An 18,964-nucleotide genomic window follows, 5' to 3' on the forward strand; every position below is an offset into this window, starting at 1 on the left:
GTCGAACAACTTGTATCCTCTAATCGAATGATATCCTATCAGGATCATCTGTCTTGACTTGTCATCAAGTTTTCTTCTCAACTGATCTGGCACATGCATATGTGTTATAGATCCAAACACCCTAAGATGACTCAAGCTAGGCTTAACACCAGATCAACATTCTTCTGGCATGATTTCTTATACCTTCTTCGTCGAACATCTATTCAGGATATATGTCGCAGTCGACACAATTTATCCCCATAATTCTTTGGGTAGATGCTTGCCTTTAAACATACTTCTAACCATATTCATGATGGTTATATTCTTCCTTTCTGTGACTCCATTCTACTGTGGAGTGTAGGGTGGCACCACCTCATGCACAATCCTTTCTTTCATACATAATACGTCGAAGTCTTTCGACACATATTCTCCACCACTATCAGTTCTCAAAATCTTGATCTTTCGACCACTCTAACTTTCGACCATAGATTTAAACTTGGCAAATACCTCGATCACTTCACTTTTCTTATTGATCAAGTAAGACCATAATTTTCGACTGAAATCATCTATGAATGTAATAGAGTATTTGTTACCTCCAATCGAATCCACCTAGAGAGGACCACATACATCAAAGTATATGACTTCAAGAATTTCCTTTGACCTGCTTCCTGCATCCTTATTGAAGTTATTCTTATGTTGCTTCGCCTGCACACATTCTTCACACACTTTGTTTGGAATGTCGATTTCTGGTAATCCTGAAACCATATTTCTTCTCTTCAGATCTATGATGTCTTTGAAATAGAGATAGCCAAGTATATAATGTCATATCCATTCATCTCTGTTGGCTGTTGTTGCAAGGCACTTATGCTCTATCACATTAAGCCCAATCTTAAAGGTTCTATTTTGAGACATTAGAGCCTTCAAGATCAACCTTCCATTTGAGTCGAGAACTCTCATCATCTTGTCTTTGATCTACACCTGAGCAAATTGATCTTCATGCCTGGTATGTACAACACATTTGAAATTACTGACATCTTGCCATCTTTCCTCATAATCAGAACATCACCAATACCTTCATATGCTAAAGTGTTGTCATTTGCAAATTTCACCATGTTCTTCATTGAGGGCTTTATGCTGACAAACCAATCTTTCCTTCCAGACATGTGTGATGAGCATCCTGAGTCCAAGTACAACCGGTCCTTGAATCTCTCTTCATCTCTTGTTGTAACCATCATCAACGTCTCTTCTTCTTCATGTTTCGCCAGCTTTGCATAAGTTTCTTGATTCTTCTGCTTTTCTGGACAATCACTAGAATAGTGACCATACTTCTGACAATTGTAACACTAAATGTGACTTTTGTCTGGCTTTTGACCACCACCTCTTCCTCTACCTGCAACACCACCTCTTTGGTTGCCTTGGTTCCAGAGTTTTCTCTGGTTCAACTAGTTTCTTTCTTGCTGATTTCGACCAATCAAATTGTTGTAACCTCATTTTCCTTTGTTGCCATTCCAGCTTCCTTTGCCTTTCCTTTCTTTTGCTGATTGCGCCTGCAAAGTCATATCACTCTTCGACTTTCCTGCAACTCTTTCAGCCATTCTTTGTTCGTGAGATTCAAGCGTCCCTTAAATCTCTTCCTCTGTCAGTTTTGACAAATCTTTTGACTCCTCTATGGCTACTACCACGTGGTCAAACTTTGGAGCCAACGACCTCAAGATCTTTCCAACAACAGATCTTGATGTCAACACTTATCCACATACCTTCATTTGATTCACCAGTTTCGTAACCTTGGTGAAGAAATCAGTTATGCTTTCATTGTCTTCCATCTGAAGCAATTCATACGTCCTTTTGTGAGTTTGTAACCTCACCTCTTTCACCTTCTCCGAGCCTCCAAACGATTTCTCCAGAATTTCCCATGCTTCTTTCGCTGACTCTGCATCACTAACCTTTTCAAAGTTATTTGCATCAACACATTGATGGATTATAAAAAGAGCTTTATAATCTTTCTTCTTCAATTCTTTATGTGCAGCCTTTTCTTGATTTATCGTGTCTTCTACAAGCGTTACTACTCCTTCCTTCACAAGATCCTAAAGATCTTGATAACAGAACACAACCTTTATCTGCTTGCACCAATTCTCATAGTTGTTGTTCTTGAGAATCAGAAGATTTGCTGGAAAATGCCCGTTTGGATAATTCGTTGCCATGGTGATTTTCTTCCCAGGAATCGTTTCAACCGGAGCTCCTGATACCAGATGTTGGAAATCCACCACAACCCATGGAGAGTTTCAATCAATCTTGATGAACAAGATTGTTATCACCCAGACAATAACAATGAAAAGAGAAGAACAATGGAGAAAGAAAGAAAGTAAAGAACAATGAAAGATAAGAAGAATAAAAATTCTATAGAGTTTCTCTTTGCCCACAAACTTTGCAACTGCAAAATACTATGAATTACAATATTATGAATAATCTAATCATTTTATTATAAGAATAAGAGTTACTCTCTCTATTTATGGATTTAGGTTAACTTGGACCTCATGCTAAAACCCCAAACTATAAAAGCCCAAAATAGCTAACACTACTAAAATAGGCCTAAGTCAAAATTCTGTGTGAAGCAACATGCTTCAACACTTCGACATACTAATACAACTCAACACACTAGGTGATTCGACATTTCCTTGCTTCTGTCGAGCAACCTGCTTCGACACAAAGAATTATAATTCAACAAAGAAAAAATATGGTTGAATATAAAATGGTCAAAATGTTATGTCAACGCATTTTGCCACACTAGCATTGTCATGTGTATGTCTAGTCACCAAAAAACTTCCATGTGGCGTGTCATGTCAGCTTCCGTTAAGGGAAATTAATGAGAATGACCAAAATTTGAAGGAAATTTTTTAAGAGACTAAAATTGAATTATGATCTAAAAAAAATAGTGAAGAGTACTTGATCCAAAAGTACAATATTTTAGTTCAATTGGAGACAACAATATGTTTTGTTGCTTATACAATTATGGTATATTATTATTTATAAATTTATTATAAAATATATAATTCTTGTTTTAGATGAGAAGATTACTTTTATGATATTCATAATGGTAAATAAAAATAAATAACTTGTTTATATGCGTTAGATAAGTCACAAATGTTTTGCATGAGGTTTTTGATTCAAATCGTACAAAAGACACGTGATTTTCTTCTTACACAATTTATTGTGGCGATTTAACGGAAATAATATTACCTGCGTGTCTATTTTGAAAAATATTATGATAAAAGAGATAAAAGAAATAGTTTACAAAGTCACCCGCCAACTATATTTTTCAGGCAACGGCAAAGAATATCTTCTCCATATAAATATATGCATGATGGGAAGAGATAAATATATTTTATACTCTTTTTTCTTCACTATGATTTTTTTTCTAGTAAATTTTTAGAGTGATATCTTCAATGAATATGTGTTGTAAATGATATTTAATATGGATGTTCATTTTCCCAATAAACTTTATATACCTTAACTCTATAATTAAATGTGATTGTTATTAATAATTAGTGATATTTATGTGCTTCTAACCTAAATGTATGTTATATAAATAAGATTTAAAAAAAATGATGCAATGTGTAAATTTATTTTATACTGTCAACCAATGACAACTATGCATCATGCCTAGTCAGACCGAAAATTTTAAAATACTAATATGACATGGCGAAATAATATATTCTTATTGAATAACAGTGTAAAACTATTCTTATTGAATAACAGTGTAAAACTATTTTACACTGTCAGTGCATCTCCATTAAACCCATAAGATTTATGTTGTAACGCAAAATACACAACCAATAATCTTTCTCTCATCTACTTTTAATATATAAAAGTTAATTACCACCATAATTACTTAATTACCCTAATTACAATCCATAATACAGCTACTTTCATGTTCCTATAAGTAATTTCGTACTAAACTCTATTTATACTACTAAAAAATATTACCGTTATTTTATTGTTGTTGCAATCTTATAATTCCAAAATGAAATCAATATTCTGAAATCAAATTAATTATTATTGTAGTTTTTTTGCCAAATATTATCGTTACTTGATTTTCTTTAAATGACAAAATGAATATTTAATTGTATAATTATATGTTATTAAATTATAACTTTAAAATTAAAAATAACTATTTAATATAGTTGATTAATATTAATTGAGTAATTTAATATTATTGTTAATTTACCTACCAATTAATTATTATTATTGTTATTATTATTATTGATATTTACCCGTCATATATGATAAGAATATTTTTAAAATTTAAATAGTATATTTATTATTTGATTTGATTTGATTTAATTGAGATCCAAACTCTATAAATTAAAATCGGTTACTTATTATGAACAATAATATAGGGTCATTCCAATGTCAATCTATTATTAATTGAATTTTACATAGATATAATTTTGCAATAACACGCTGACATATTGAATCTTATACCGCTGTTATCTTTGCACTAACATATTTCATCCTTTCAACAGAATAATTATAGTAAATACGTACATTCTGTATACCGAATTATAATAAAAATGTATTAAAATCAAAAGCAATAAAACTGTTTACAGTAAATAAAAATATAGAATAACATCTTAAAATTCTATTCTATTTGATTATTCATTTACTTATTACTAATTTATTTATTATATAAAAATATATCAAATAAAATTTTAAATATATGTTGTGTCATTAGCATTTATTTCAACTTTTGATTTATTATTGATTTTTTATTTCAATGAATTTTTCTTTAAATATTTATGATCATGAAGAAATTAGACTATATTTTTGTTCTGGACTGGGCCACGACACTTAGCACGACACGGCCCAATGCTCGCCAAGCCCACGTCCAAACGACCGTATCCAAGCGACCACGAGGACACGTCAGGTGAACGACCGTCCGCCCGGAGAATGTCTCCCCGGCCCCTTGAATGCGTGTCGGACAACGAGCGGGTCCTCCTCATATGATCTCCATCCACTCATCGTCAACCCACGCCGCGGGCACCTAAGTTGTGTCGGGCAGAGCCATAACGGCATCTCACTCACCACGTCACCCAACTCCCCTATATTGTCTCCGTAGGGATAGGGGCAGTTGGACCAGGGAGCAGACCTTGGTCTAGGTCTTAACGCTTCTTACGCGTCCCCTGGCAGCTCCTCCTTGGGCCTAGCTAATCCAGCCCATTAGGAGCCTTGGCCCAGCGCTGGGGGCTCACTATAAATACCCCTTTTATGGCAAAGGGGCAGGTATTCTAACTCACACTCTGATAATCTCATTCTGTACCTTTTCTGACTTAAGCGTTGGAGCACCTTGCAGGTACACCCCCCTCTCATTTCATTCTCCGGCCCATTCACCAAGACCTTGGAAGGCCCTCCTGATCAGGTGAGATCAGTGGCGCCGTCTGTGGGAACTAGCTATCCCCATCTTCATCAAACGAGGATCAAAAGCTCATTTGTTTCTGTCCTTCCAACATGGCCGGAGAACAACATAGCGATCACAGCCGTCCCCTCGTCAACTACAATATGGACGACGGCCCGCCATCCCATGAAGCGGACGTTCGGGACGGTCATCCATCCACCCCGTCTCCAGAGCCCCAAAACAACGGAGATGCCTCTCACGCCCACAATTTAGGGGCAGAGACATTTCATCCCATTCCCGTTCCCGTTGAAGGAGACGCCGTAATGATTGCCATGGTGAATGCCCTCAATCAGGCCGGTTCTATGCTCCACCAGCAGCACGAACGAATCATGGCCCTCGAAGCCGAACGACAAGAGGCCCGGCCCCAGCCGGTGAGTAGGATACAACAACGTTCGGAGCCCACGAAGAAGCGAGGACGTCGCTCTCCCGAACCCCACGCCAGCAGGGCACGCGCCCATCGTGACGGTGGTCGAGCGAGAACATCACCAAGGCGCGGGCACAGCCCCGACAACAACGAACTGTCTCCCTTAAGGAGCGACGAGGAAGATTTGCATTGCCCCCTATCTCGGGCAATAATGGAAGCCCCGCTCCCCAAAGGCATGGAGAAACCGCCAAACCTAGCTGTGTACGACGGGACTACAGATCCCGACGATCACGTCGACAACGTCAACGCGATGCTCGACTACCGCAATGATATAACCGGGCACCTAAAATGCCGACTGTTCTCAACGACCCTCAGGAAAGGGGCCATGGCCTGGTACAAAAGCTTGGCCCCTGAGTCCATTACGTCATGGAGAGTCATGAGGTCCATGTTCACCCGGCACTTTACAGCTTCCCGTCGTCACCCCAAGACTGAGGCGACCCTTGAAGCCATAGTGCAGAAGAAGAATGAAACACTGCGCTCATACATCGAGCGATTCAACCAGGAAGCTGTCGAGGTAGATACCACCGAGCACATGAAGAAGTATCTCCTCGAGAGAGGTCTCTTACCCGGCAGTGAACTTAGCAGAGCCGTAGGGATCGAACCTCCCCGCACCTTAAACGAGCTCCTGCATAAAGCCCAGGCCTACATCAGATACGAGGAAAAGCAGGTGGCACACAATGCCCGCAGCGGACGTAACGCTGGGGAGACCGAGCACTCAAAACGCGAGGACACGAGCATTTCCCGTCGCAACGGAGACAAACGAAGAGAAGAAAGACCTCGCGAGCTCCGGGAAGGAAGAGGCCCCGCGGGCAGATATAGCGAGTACACCTTACTGACAGCTCCTCGAGAGCGTATCCTCGCAGAATGTATCAACTCTGAATTTAAGCAGGGCAGGGTCAGGTTCCCAAAACCGTCTGCACCAAAGCCCCACACCGACAAATCAAAGTACTGCCGGTTCCACAGAAGTCACGGGCACGTGACCGAAGACTGCGTCCACCTGAAAGATGCGATTGAAATTTTAATCCAGGAAGGGCATCTGAAGCAGTACACGAGGAAGAACGAAGCTCCCAGACACGACGAGCCAGAGAAGAAGAGACCCCGGGAAAACACACCCCCCGACAACTCTCCCTATCAAGTGGCCCTCTGCGTGTCACGACCGGAAGATTTCTTCCTCCCCGAACCATTGCCCGAGGGCAAGATCACTGCACTCAGCCCCTGGGAAGACTTCCCTACCACACTGGTGATATCAGGAGGAGGAACTAACGGGGAATCCGCGGCCCTCTCCGTCAAACGTAAGTTCGACGAACTCCTACTGACTGCCCCCGAGCAGAAAGCGACATTGACAAAATACCGGGGAAAATCCAACCCAATATCCTTCTTCCTGGAGGAACTCCCGGGCGGATCCCCGAACTCGGCCATCCCACTATTGATAAGAGCAAAGATGGCCCGATTCGACGTACGACGCATCCTGGTCGACGAAGGCAGCTCAGTGGATATCATGTACGTCCACCTCTTCAAGACTCTGAAGCTAGACAAGACCAACTTAGCCCCCTACGTCGGATCAGATCTCCAAGGATTCAACGGAGCAACAACCAGACCGTGGGGATATGTTGAGCTCCTCGTCACCTTCGGCGAACAAGAAACGGCCAGGGAAGTCAAAATCCAATTCCTGGTCGTAGACTGTCCGTCTCTCTACAATTGCATCTTTGGACGCCCGACACTGGCCGAACTCACTGCGGTCCCATCCACCGTCCACCTGAAGATGAAATACTACACCAAATTGGGACGTGTGGTCACTATCCATGGTGACATCGAAGCAGCCCGACGATGCTACGACGCCGCAGTAAAAGGACAGGCCGTAGTCAGCACGAAGAGCAACTGCAACAACAAAAAACTCAAGACCGAGGATCTTGCCCGAGGAGTCAACGCCATCGACCTCGACTGTCGCATCGGGCTGGACGAGACCGAAGAGGGGAGGTTCCCCAAGGAACGCTCTCTCAAACACCCGGTCCGACCAATCCCCGACGGGGAGTTCGAACTCATTCCTCTTGGGGACGATCCGAAAAGGACGGTGAAGATAGGTAAGGGACTACCCGAGGAAACAAGAGAAGAGCTAGTAGCATGCCTCAAAGAGAACTCCGACCTCTTCGCGTGGAATGCCGCAGAAATGCCCGGGCTGGACCCCGAGATCGCGTGTCATAAGCTAGCTGTAGACCGGGCAGCCAAGCCCATAGCACAGCGTAGACGCAAGCAATCGCCCGAAAAGGCAGAGGCTGCCGGGCGAGCTGTAAAAGACCTCTTAGAGGCAAATTTTATTTCTGAAGCCCAGTACACAACCTGGCTCTCTAATGTAGTCCTCGTTAAGAAAAATAATGGAAAATGGCGTATGTGTGTTGATTATACTGATCTTAATAGGGCTTGCCCGAAAGATGCTTTCCCCTCCCTAATATAGACTCGCTCGTTGACAACTCTGCAGGTTTTAAACTCTTGTCCTTCATGGACGCATATAGTGGATACAACCAGATCCCTATGTCGCCCGCAGACAAGAAACACACAGCGTTCATGACCCCAACGGGCAACTACTATTACAACGTGATGCCGTTCGGGCTCAAGAACGCTGGCGCTACATACCAACGCATGATGAACAAAGTCTTCAAGGACGAAATAGGAGACATGCTCGAAGTATACATGGACGACATGATCGTCAAATCACACGAGGAGATAACCCATGCTCGACACCTTACGAAGGTGTTCGAGCAGGCGAGACAGTGTAAAATGAGGTTCAACCCCGAGAAATGCACGTTCGGAGTCCGGGCAGGCAAGTTCCTCGGTTTCTATCTCACCGAAAGAGGGATCGAGGCCAACCCCGACAAATGCCGGGCATTCTCGGAGTTTCCGACCCCGAAAACCAAAAAATCGATCCAGTCGCTCAATGGAGTGCTCGCCTCACTCTCCCGTTTCATCGCCAAGTCCGCCCAGCACGCATTGCCATTCTTCAGACTCCTTCGCAAAGAGGCTACCTTCGACTGGACCGATGAATGCGAGCAAGCGCTACTCCATCTAAAGAAGGTTCTGTCCCAACCCCCGGTCTTGTCACGGCCATCAGAAAAGGAAACCCTATACTTATACCTATCCGTGGCGACCGAGGCCGTCAGCGCCGTTCTAATAAGAGAAACCGACGAAGGACAAAAGCCCATCTATTTTACGAGTAAAGCACTCCAAGGTCCCGAGCTCCGATATCAGCAAATCGAAAAGGTCGCCCTGGCCCTCATCAACGCAGCGAGGAGACTACGATATTATTTCCTCGCACACACGATAAAGGTGAGGACCGACCAGCCAATCAAACAGCTGCTCGGGCGCCCGGATATGGCCGGGAGGATGCTCAAGTGGTCACTAGAACTCTCCGAATTCGACATACAATACGAAAGTAGGAAAGCCTTGAAAGCTCAGGCGCTGGCCGACTTCGTCGCGGAGATGACCCACTGCCCGACTCCAGCAGAAAGCGCCCACAAATGGACGATCTTCGTCGATGGCGCCTCTAGCACATCAGGCAGCGGGGCCGGGATCATCCTCGAAAATGAAGAAGGGATCCTGATAGAGGTATCGTTAGCGCTAGCGTTCCCAACATCAAACAACCAAGCCGAATACGAAGCCTTCCTCGCAGGCCTGAGGTTAGCCGAGGACCTGGGAGCAAAAGAGGTAAAAATATCCACCGACTCCCAGCTCGTGGCCTCACAAGTGCGAGGAGAATACCAAACCAAGAACGACAACCTCCTCGGGTACTTGTCCCTCGTCAAAGAAGAACTTGATAGATTTGAAAAATGGGAAGTTCAACACATACCCCGCGAGCACAACACACGGGCAGACGTTCTCTCGAAACTAGCCAGCACGAGGAAAAAAGGTGGGAATAAATCAGTAATCCAAGAAATTCTCCCGCGGCCCAGCATCGACAAACTACCGCCTCCACTCGAGGTCAACGCTATTGGAGATGCCCACTGTTGGATGACACCCATCTACAATTACCTCACACGAGACGAACTCCCGGCTGACCCGAAAGAGGCGACCACTGTCAAACGACGCGCATGCTCGTACGTACTCCTCGAAGGCAAACTCTACCGGAGAGGATTCTCCATCCCACTACTCAAATGCGTCGAGGAAGAGATAGTCCCCGACATACTTGGAGAGATACACCGGGGAATTAACGCTCAACACCTCGGCGGACGATCGCTCGCACGAAAAGCCCTTCGAGCAGGCTACTACTGGCCGACCATGCAAAACGATTCGAAAGAGCACGTCAAAAGATGTGACAAATGCCAACGACATGCCGACATGCACCTCGCACCCCCGAACGACCTCAAATCACTGTCTTCCCCATGGCCCTTCGCGTGGTGGGGCATGGACATCCTCGGACCCTTCGTCACCGGATCATATCAGAATAAATACCTCATCGTCGGGGTGGATTACTTCACCAAATGGATCGAGGCGGAGGCACTGGCTAAAATAACCGCGCAGAACATTCTCCGGTTCTTCAAACGCAACATCCTCGCTCGGTTCGGTATACCCCAGGCACTTGTCACAGACAACGGGACACAGTTCACGGACGGAGGATTCCAGGACTTCATCGCCAGCCTGGGCACCACACAGCATTTCACGTCTGTCGAGCATCCGCAGACGAACGGGCAGGCAGAGGCGGCCAACAGGGTAATCTTACGTGGCCTCAAACGCAGACTCGGCGAGGCAAAGAGGGCATGGGTCGAGGAGCTACATAGCGTCCTATGGGCCTACCGCACGACACCACATTCTACCACCGGGGAAACCCCGTTCCGACTAACTTACGGCACCGAGGCAGTCATCCCGGTGGAGATACGGACGCCAACGAGGAGGACAGAGGAGCCCCTAGACGAGGAAATGAACGATGAAACCCTTAGAGCCGAGCTCGACCTAGTCGAGGAGATACGTTCCGAAGCAGCTCTCGGGAAACAACCCTCAAACAAAAGATAGCACTACGCCATGACGCGAAAGTCATAAAAAGAGAGTTCCAGGTCGGCACCCTGGTCCTCAGAAGAAACCAGAAAAACCCGAGAGAGGGCAAACTGGCGGCCAACTGGGAAGGCCCTTACCGCGTCCGCGACAAAACGAGCAACGGGGCCTATTACCTAGAAAACCTACAAGGAGAAGAACTCGCTCGACCATGGAACGCAGAAAAACTTAGACAATATTACAGCTAAATACACCACGGGGAGACGTGGCAGGTACGACCACGCTCTTCGTCCCCAAAACCCCAGGGAGGAACCACGAGACCCGGGAACGATCCGGGGTCACATAACAAACACAACCCTCCCCGACGGTTGGGATCTTGACCAAGGCTCAACGTCGAAGTACCAAGACTGGCAGGGCACCCAGCTCGCGATGGGAGGACCCAAGCCTCGGGACCAGGGTTCGAACAACGGACCCGGGCTTCGATACCCACGGGCACAAAGCCCGACACTTCGTCGGTTCCCTAAACCGAGGAGATGAACAAAGTCGAGCAGAGTACGAATTCATACAAACAAGTATCAGACACAAACGAGCACAATGAATGATAACGAAAATATTCATACATTAAAAACGGTAACAGTAGCCGAAGCCAAGTACGCCCGAAGGCCATATTACAACGCCCGAAGGCCAAAATACATAAGGCACGCAGGCCATGATAACTAGAATCAAAGAAAAACAGATAAACTAAGACTCCGCTCGGAGCACCTCTTCATCATCTTCTTCTTCTTCTTCTTCTCCCCCCAGCTCCTCCTCCACTTCAAACGGGCAGACAATCTCACCATCCCGGACGCAGTAGTTATAGGCCGACCCTGCTGTCACCAACTCAGGGTTCAAAAGCCCGAGCTGCTCGACAGCATTGTCGAAACCCTCTTTGAAGCAGGCCACGAGATCTTGGTTGAGAGTCCGAATATGCCCTAGCAACTCACCGCGCGAACCAAGGGCGCGTTCCTCCTCGGTCTCATCTGCCAGGGGACGGACCTTTCCCTCGAGAAACGCAACCTGAGCCCGTAGGCCAGCGTTGTCCTCGGTCAGCTTCTGATGGTCGGCCACCTGCTCTTCCAAGCTCGCCGTCGCAGCCTTCAACTGGTCCCTCTCCTTCTCCACCTCCTCCAGCTTCCGGCTCAGCCCTTCCTGTAGCTGATGCTCTTCTTTGTAGTCCGACAGATCTTTAGATAATTTTTCCTTCTCCGCCCGGACCTGCAAAAGGGCACCCTCCAGCGAGGCAGTGGAGACCGAAGTGTCGGTCAAAACCATGGCCGTCTCCATCACCCGGATGACAGCAGCAATATCCCTGGCCAGATCTTTTCTCCGAGCAGCAGCATCCTGGTCCAGAATAGCCTTGGCCTCAGGCGCGGGCACAACAATCGACTCCTCGGCCTTGAAGAACGACCGTTCCACATAGCAGGGAGGTAGAAGATAGCTCCCCGGTCCGTTCGGACTTCCTGGAGACGACCTGGTAAGGGCCCCAGCCGGACGCTTCCGTTTATGGAGGGGAGAAGCCGCTGGCGACGGGCTGCTATCAGGAATGTTGATCGGGTTAAGCCGAGGAGGAGAGGAAGGAATCACGCTCGCCGCCTGCGAGGGACCGACCCCGGCATCGCCAGCAGTCTCCGAGACACGGGCCGCAGTTTTCTTCTTCTTCTTGGGCACCCGGTCAGGAGCGCCGACCTGATTCGCTAGCTTCAGCACCCGATCACGAGCATTGGGCATGGCACCTGCAAATAAATTACACACAAACATTAGCGACCGAAGTCATAAACAGAAATAAAAGGCTAAACAAAGTCTGCCTACTCAATAACGCCAGAGCTTCCTCCTCGGTATCACACTCGAGCAGAGCCTTCGTATTGATATAACGCGTCTCGGTGATTAGCTCCCCGGCCTCATCCAGGTAGGGCACGCCCTGTCGATTCGCCCAGAACGCCAAGCTGAAGCTCTGCACGTAATCGACCAGCTTCTTGTACGCGAGCCTATCCTCCTCGCCGAGCATCGCGTACTTGACCCGGTAATGCGCTGTGGAGAGATCGAAATGATCACGCTGCCACCTCAGCGGTATCTTCGACATCAGCGTCTCCTCCCCGTTGGGTTCCCGTTGATAGTAGTAGAGAGAGTGAAGGGCAGCCCGGGTAATCGGCATCACCACGTACCACCGGCTTTTGAAATGGCGAACAGAATCCTCGTACGTCTTGAACAGACGCACGGGCTGCTTGAAAGAAACCCAACTGTGGCGACCACGGGAACCGGACCTCTGGAGATGGAAGACGTGGAAGAAGAGAGCCCGGGTGCAACCAATGCCGAGGAACTGGCAAACTAACTCGAATGCCCGCATAAATGCGAGAGCATTAGGATGTAGTTGGGACGGCGCCAGCCGGAGCCACTTGAAGACCGACATCTGGAAGGAGCTGAAGGGCAGTCTAATCCCCGCCTCACGAAAAGCAAATTCATACATGGTGAACTGCTTCCCCGGGAAATGATGACAAATGCGGTCTTCTTCCTTGGGGGCGCAGCAATACCAGTTTGGTGGATCCTCCCGGCTTATGGCCTCGACCATAGCGTGAGCAGTGATGGCCTCGTCACAGAAGTCTGATTCCTCCTCCAAGGGCTCGTCCGCAACCCATGAGAAGTCGACCTGCCCGGAAGAGGAGGCGTGTTCGGTACCATCTCGGACACTCCCATCCCCGACAGGGAGACGAGCGATTGTCGCGTCTTCGGTGGAGGACCCAGAATCTTCCTTCCTCGGTCGTAAGCGCCCGGTAGCACCTGAAACGCAGACAGAAAGAGTGAATTCGACGTCATATCAAATCCACCCTTCCACCGCAGGTCAAGTGAAAGGGCGTAGCGGCGACGGACACTAACCGCGCTCAACTCGGTGGCGCACGCATCCTATGGAGACCGGGCATAAACTTCATACAGCCTATGCAAGTATTGCCCAGCATATGAAGTTTGTGCCCGGTACAGTAGGATCCCAACCCTATTTTCTACCATCTAATATACACCTACAGTCCACTACACTGTTCCCAAGTCAAACCTAACCACATTTCTACAACATTATCATGCGTTTGACAGAAAACAACAAGGAAAAAGAATGGGTCACAGTGGAAAATCATACCTGACATAGTTAAGTTGAAAGGGTACGGTGGTGTCCGAACAGAAGACGGTGGTTCAGATAGGAGGACGGGCGGAGACGGCGGTCCAGACGGTTGAGCAAGCAAACGAGAGAGAAGGTGGAGATCTCCGGTGAACGTATGAGCGAGAAAAAGGTAGAAATGAAGTTACTCAACCCCTTTTTATAGGGCTTGGCACGTGGACCAACACGCTAGGTCATCATTGCCTAGCTTGCCTACGCCGTCTTTGCGCGCGAAACGAAGCGACGCCACTAATCGTGAGACACGTCTATCAAAGACAAGAAGCTGAAACGACCCGAGCACCTGTCCGTCTCCTCGACTCACCAAGACGCCTCCTCCCCGCGCCATACCCACGTTTACTACAAGGAAGGTGCAGATCAACCGATCACCTCCATCCCCGACATTCCCGGAGAAATGTCTGTCATGAATAGGTCTGTTACGACCTCACCTGTCTAACGATCAAGCTTCCCCATCGTCTCGGGGAACCCTTAGTTGAAACATAAGTCATCTCTCTGGCTCAGAGACTCGACTTGGGGGGCTCCTGTTCTGGACTGGGCCACGACACTTAGCACGACACGGCCCAATGCTCGCCAAGCCCACGTCCAAACGACCGTATCCAAGCGACCACGAGGACACGTCAGGTGAACGACCGTCCGCCCGGAGAATGTCTCCCCGGCCCCTTGAATGCGTGTCGGACAACGAGCGGGTCCTCCTCATATGATCTCCATCCACTCATCGTCAACCCACGCCGCGGGCACCTAAGTTGTGTCGGGCAGAGCCATAACGGCATCTCACTCACCACGTCACCCAACTCCCCTATATTGTCTCCGTAGGGATAGGGGCAGTTGGACCAGGGAGCAGACCTTGGTCTAGGTCTTAACGCTTCTTACGCGTCCCCTGGCAGCTCCTCCTTGGGCCTAGCTAATCCAGCCCATTAGGAGCCTTGGCCCAGCGCTGGGGGCTCACTATAAATACCCCTTTTATGGCAAAGGGGCAGGTATTCTAACTCACACTCTGATAATCTCATTCTGTACCTTTTCTGACTTAAGCGTTGGAGCACCTTGCAGGTACACCCCCCTCTCATTTCATTCTCCGGCCCATTCACCAAGACCTTGGAAGGCCCTCCTGATCAGGTGAGATCAATTTTTATTTACTTTAAACAGTTTTATTGCTTTTGATTTTAATATATTTTTATTATAATTCGGTATACAGAATGTACGTATTTACTATAATTATTCTGTTGAAAGGATAAAATATGTTAGTGCAAAGATAACAGCGTATAAGATTCAATATGCCAGCGTGTTATTGCAAAATTACATCTATGTAAAATTCAATTAATAATAGATTGACATTGGAATGACCCTATATTATTGTTCATAATAAGTAACCGATTTTAATTTATAGAGTTTGGATCTCAATTAAATCAAATCAAATCAAATAATAAATATACTATTTAAATTTTAAAAATATTCTTATCATATATGGCGGGTAAATATCAATAATAATAATAACAATAATAATAATTAATTGGTAGGTAAATTAACAATAATATTAAATTACTCAATTAATATTAATCAACTATATTAAATAGTTATTTTTAATTTAAAGTTATAATTTAATAACATATAATTATACAATCAAAACGATGTTATATATGTGTAACATCAAAGGTTGGATCCTTTTCAGCATTTTGCCACACACCTCTATCAAATTTATATACTCTTTTTTTTTTCAGGTTATTAGGTTTGTAATTTTATATTCATCTAAATTTGCAGTTACATTAATTTTTGAATTTTTTTCAGTGAAAATGAGTAGAAAGGTTGATTCTGTGAAAGACATCAATGACTCAAAAGAAACTTGGCGTCTTGCTGTTCGAATAATAGATGTTTGGAGTGTTGTGAATAATAAGGGTATTGAACATTTGGAGATGATTGTTATGGATTCCTTGGTAAATTGCTTTTCTTTTTTTAAGTATAGATTTTGTATGATAGTTAGTAATTACAACAAAATGCTTTTTTGTATAACATATAAAAAGAAGATTATTTTCATTTTGTTAGGGTGATCGGATTCAGGTCCTTATTCGTCATGACCATTTACTGAAATGGAAAGAGGTCATTAAGGAGAATATGACCTGCATTATAAACAATGGCAGTGTCTATAACAATGATTTTCAGTGGAAGGTATGTGATCATTCAAAAAAATTTGTGTTTCTTGGTGGTACCACAATGAAGGCAATCGAACTTCAAAATATTCCACCTAAAGGATATTTCTTTAAAGATTTTGGTGAGATACTTCAAGGCAAATGCAAAACCGATAGACTGGAAGGTAATTTAAATTCTATTATAACTTATATAACTTATATATTTGCAAACACATTCAATAATGAACCTTACTTTAATGTAGATATTATTGGTGTTGTTAGTGAGATAAACCATATCCAATCCAACACTCCGGGGAAGAAAGTTGTTGTTTCTGTTGTGCTGAAAGATTTGAAGTAATGATAATTGTTTTCATAACTTATGTGTTTGATAAATTTATATATTTTGCATCACTGAATCCCATCATATAATATTGTTTATTTATATTGCAAAATAGGGGTAATTGCATAAATTGCAATTTATGGGAAATCTATGGATCAAAATTTTTGGCTTACTACAATGATCCTAAAAACAATGGAGCTATTGTAATTCTGCTCACTCATGCAATGGTAAAAGATGGTCAAGGTATTACACTATCAGACTTTATAAATACATAGCTGATTTGTATTTTTCATTATACGTTCAATAATTTTTATATTAATTATACAATTTACAGTGTCAAATGCATGGAGTGGTTCCAAATTGTTGATAAATGAAGACATCCCTGAAATTCAAGATTTTATGTCTAAGTATGGATTTTATTTATTTATTTATATTCAGATTATTATACATAATTTTTAATTTCAAAAACAATCTTATTTCTATAGGTTGCCTACTAATGAACAGAAGGAGAAGCCTACTCAATCTGCAAAATCTCTTTCTAATTGGTCTGGTGGTTCTCAGTATTCGCCAGTAGAAAGGTTTGTTCATAATGCAAAATGTATGTCCTTAAGTCAGTTCTGCAAAATCAAACATGGTTGATATTTTATTTTTCCATTAGAATGGAGAAGATGATCCAATGGTTTATCCTGATGAGCTTGAAATGCTGTTGAATAAGAAAATGACTTTTAGAGTTAAAGTGCAGCCAACGTTTTCCCAAGCGTCTGCTTGGAAGCTTTGTGATGATGAAGCCTTTGTTAAAGAGATTGAAAATGACTACATAGTAGAAGACGTATAATATTCACTTAATTCATGTATTATTTAAACATTTAACAAGTATAATAAATATTCGATGTTTCAATGTGCAGAATCAGTCTAAAACTGAATATGCAAAGTTGGTCCCTAACAAAGAAAATTTGGAAACTTCCGCATTAAGTATCTTCATTTGTTAACATAATAATTTTCTATGATAAATATTGTATTATTATAATTCATTTTATATCTGACAATTAATTTTTTATATTGCAAGCAAACATTATCTGCATCTGGTGAAAATGATCCAGAATCAATCATTCTAATGACTCCGGCTAAGGATGTTGTAATTGCTGACAAGGGTGAAGAAGTTGATTTTGAAGCGTCTGGCGCTACGATATTATCAGGCACCAAACCATCCAAGAAATTAAAGATAGAACCATCTTCTTAATTATAATTTTTGGAAATTTGATATTGAAATATATTTTATGAACTTTTTAGCACCAGAATGAGTTTAAGTATGAAGTTGTTAAGAACATGATATGTTTTGGTTGTAGGATGTGTTCTTACTTTTTTGAAGTGTTTATTTTGTGGGATTACAATTGACATTTATATTTCATGTATGGTTTAAAGGATGATAATGAGTATTTAATTCATGTGTGTGAAATTATTCAAAATCCTATGTTGTTATGTTGAACATTGTGTTTTGTGTGTTCTTTCAACTACAAAATTTATATGAGTATCATATCTTCAAATGTTAATAAGTATTTTAGATTGATAACAAAATACGTTGTCATCTTATGAAATATGTGTATACGACTAAATTATAAATATATTATTGCATGTCATGTTTGGTTTCAGCATGCCTAATGATGTTAGAAATTAAAAAAACAATTACATAAAAATTTATTATGAAATCCTTCAAAACTAATTATAGAAAACACATAGAAACACATTTTTTTACAATTTTTTTCAAAGTCTAATACATATGTTAAAATTGCAGGTAGTTCAGAAATGTTGGAGCAATGTTTGAATCTTGCATTCAACTGAATTAAGAATTTATAAAAAAAATAAGGTATAATTATCATATACAGTGAATTGTCTTTTGATTGGTAATGGAAAATCTACATTGTTTGTTTGAAATGATTAAGTTAAGCATGCAACTATACTTTTTACCAATCTCACGTCATCATATATAGTATTATAACTCAACATATTTAAATTATTTATTTGCCAAAATATAGTTGGGGGTTGAAATGAATAATTATGTCCACTGCCTCCTTTCTATTGACTAGGTCAGTGGAGTATTAAAATAATTCAGCCGTAAGATAATTAATGTTATGCATGATTTGTAATAAATCAATAAGAATATCAATTCTCTATACATTTAGTTGTATAAGAAAATGATTGTAAATAATTAAAGTGGACTAAGAAAATGGGCCCCACTAAATCCCACTATATATTATATAAAATATAATTAAAAAATTGATTCAAATATATCAAAATACATTAAAAGAGAGTTTTTCATTGGGTAAGGTGATGTATGATATGAGTAATTTCCAATGGGTGAATTATTTTATGAATTTGGGATAAAAAGAGAATTTTGAAATCTTGAATTATGGTGTGGATTTGGAATAAGAGGTGGATTTCTAAAATATGGGGTGTTTTGTTGATTTGGGAT

At 43.2% G+C, this 18,964-nt stretch overlaps 1 protein-coding gene across 1 annotated transcript; it reads left to right on the forward strand.

Moving 5' to 3' along the window:
* The first annotated feature begins 5,484 nt into the window (after positions 1-5,484).
* On the forward strand, positions 5,485-8,307 carry LOC127079906 (uncharacterized). Its single transcript, XM_051020258.1, has one exon. It carries the CDS (start codon positions 5,485-5,487, stop codon positions 8,305-8,307), a length of 2,823 nt encoding a protein of 940 aa, XP_050876215.1.
* The last annotated feature ends 10,657 nt before the right edge of the window (positions 8,308-18,964 follow it).

The sequence above is a fragment of the Lathyrus oleraceus genome, chromosome 5 (assembly GCF_024323335.1).
Source record: "Lathyrus oleraceus cultivar Zhongwan6 chromosome 5, CAAS_Psat_ZW6_1.0, whole genome shotgun sequence".
NCBI lineage: Eukaryota > Viridiplantae > Streptophyta > Magnoliopsida > Fabales > Fabaceae > Lathyrus > Lathyrus oleraceus.

Coding starts and splice junctions, on each gene's coding strand:
- LOC127079906 (XM_051020258.1), top strand. CDS start 5,485: ATGGCCGGAGAACAACATAGCGATCACAGCCGTCCCCTCGTCAACTAC.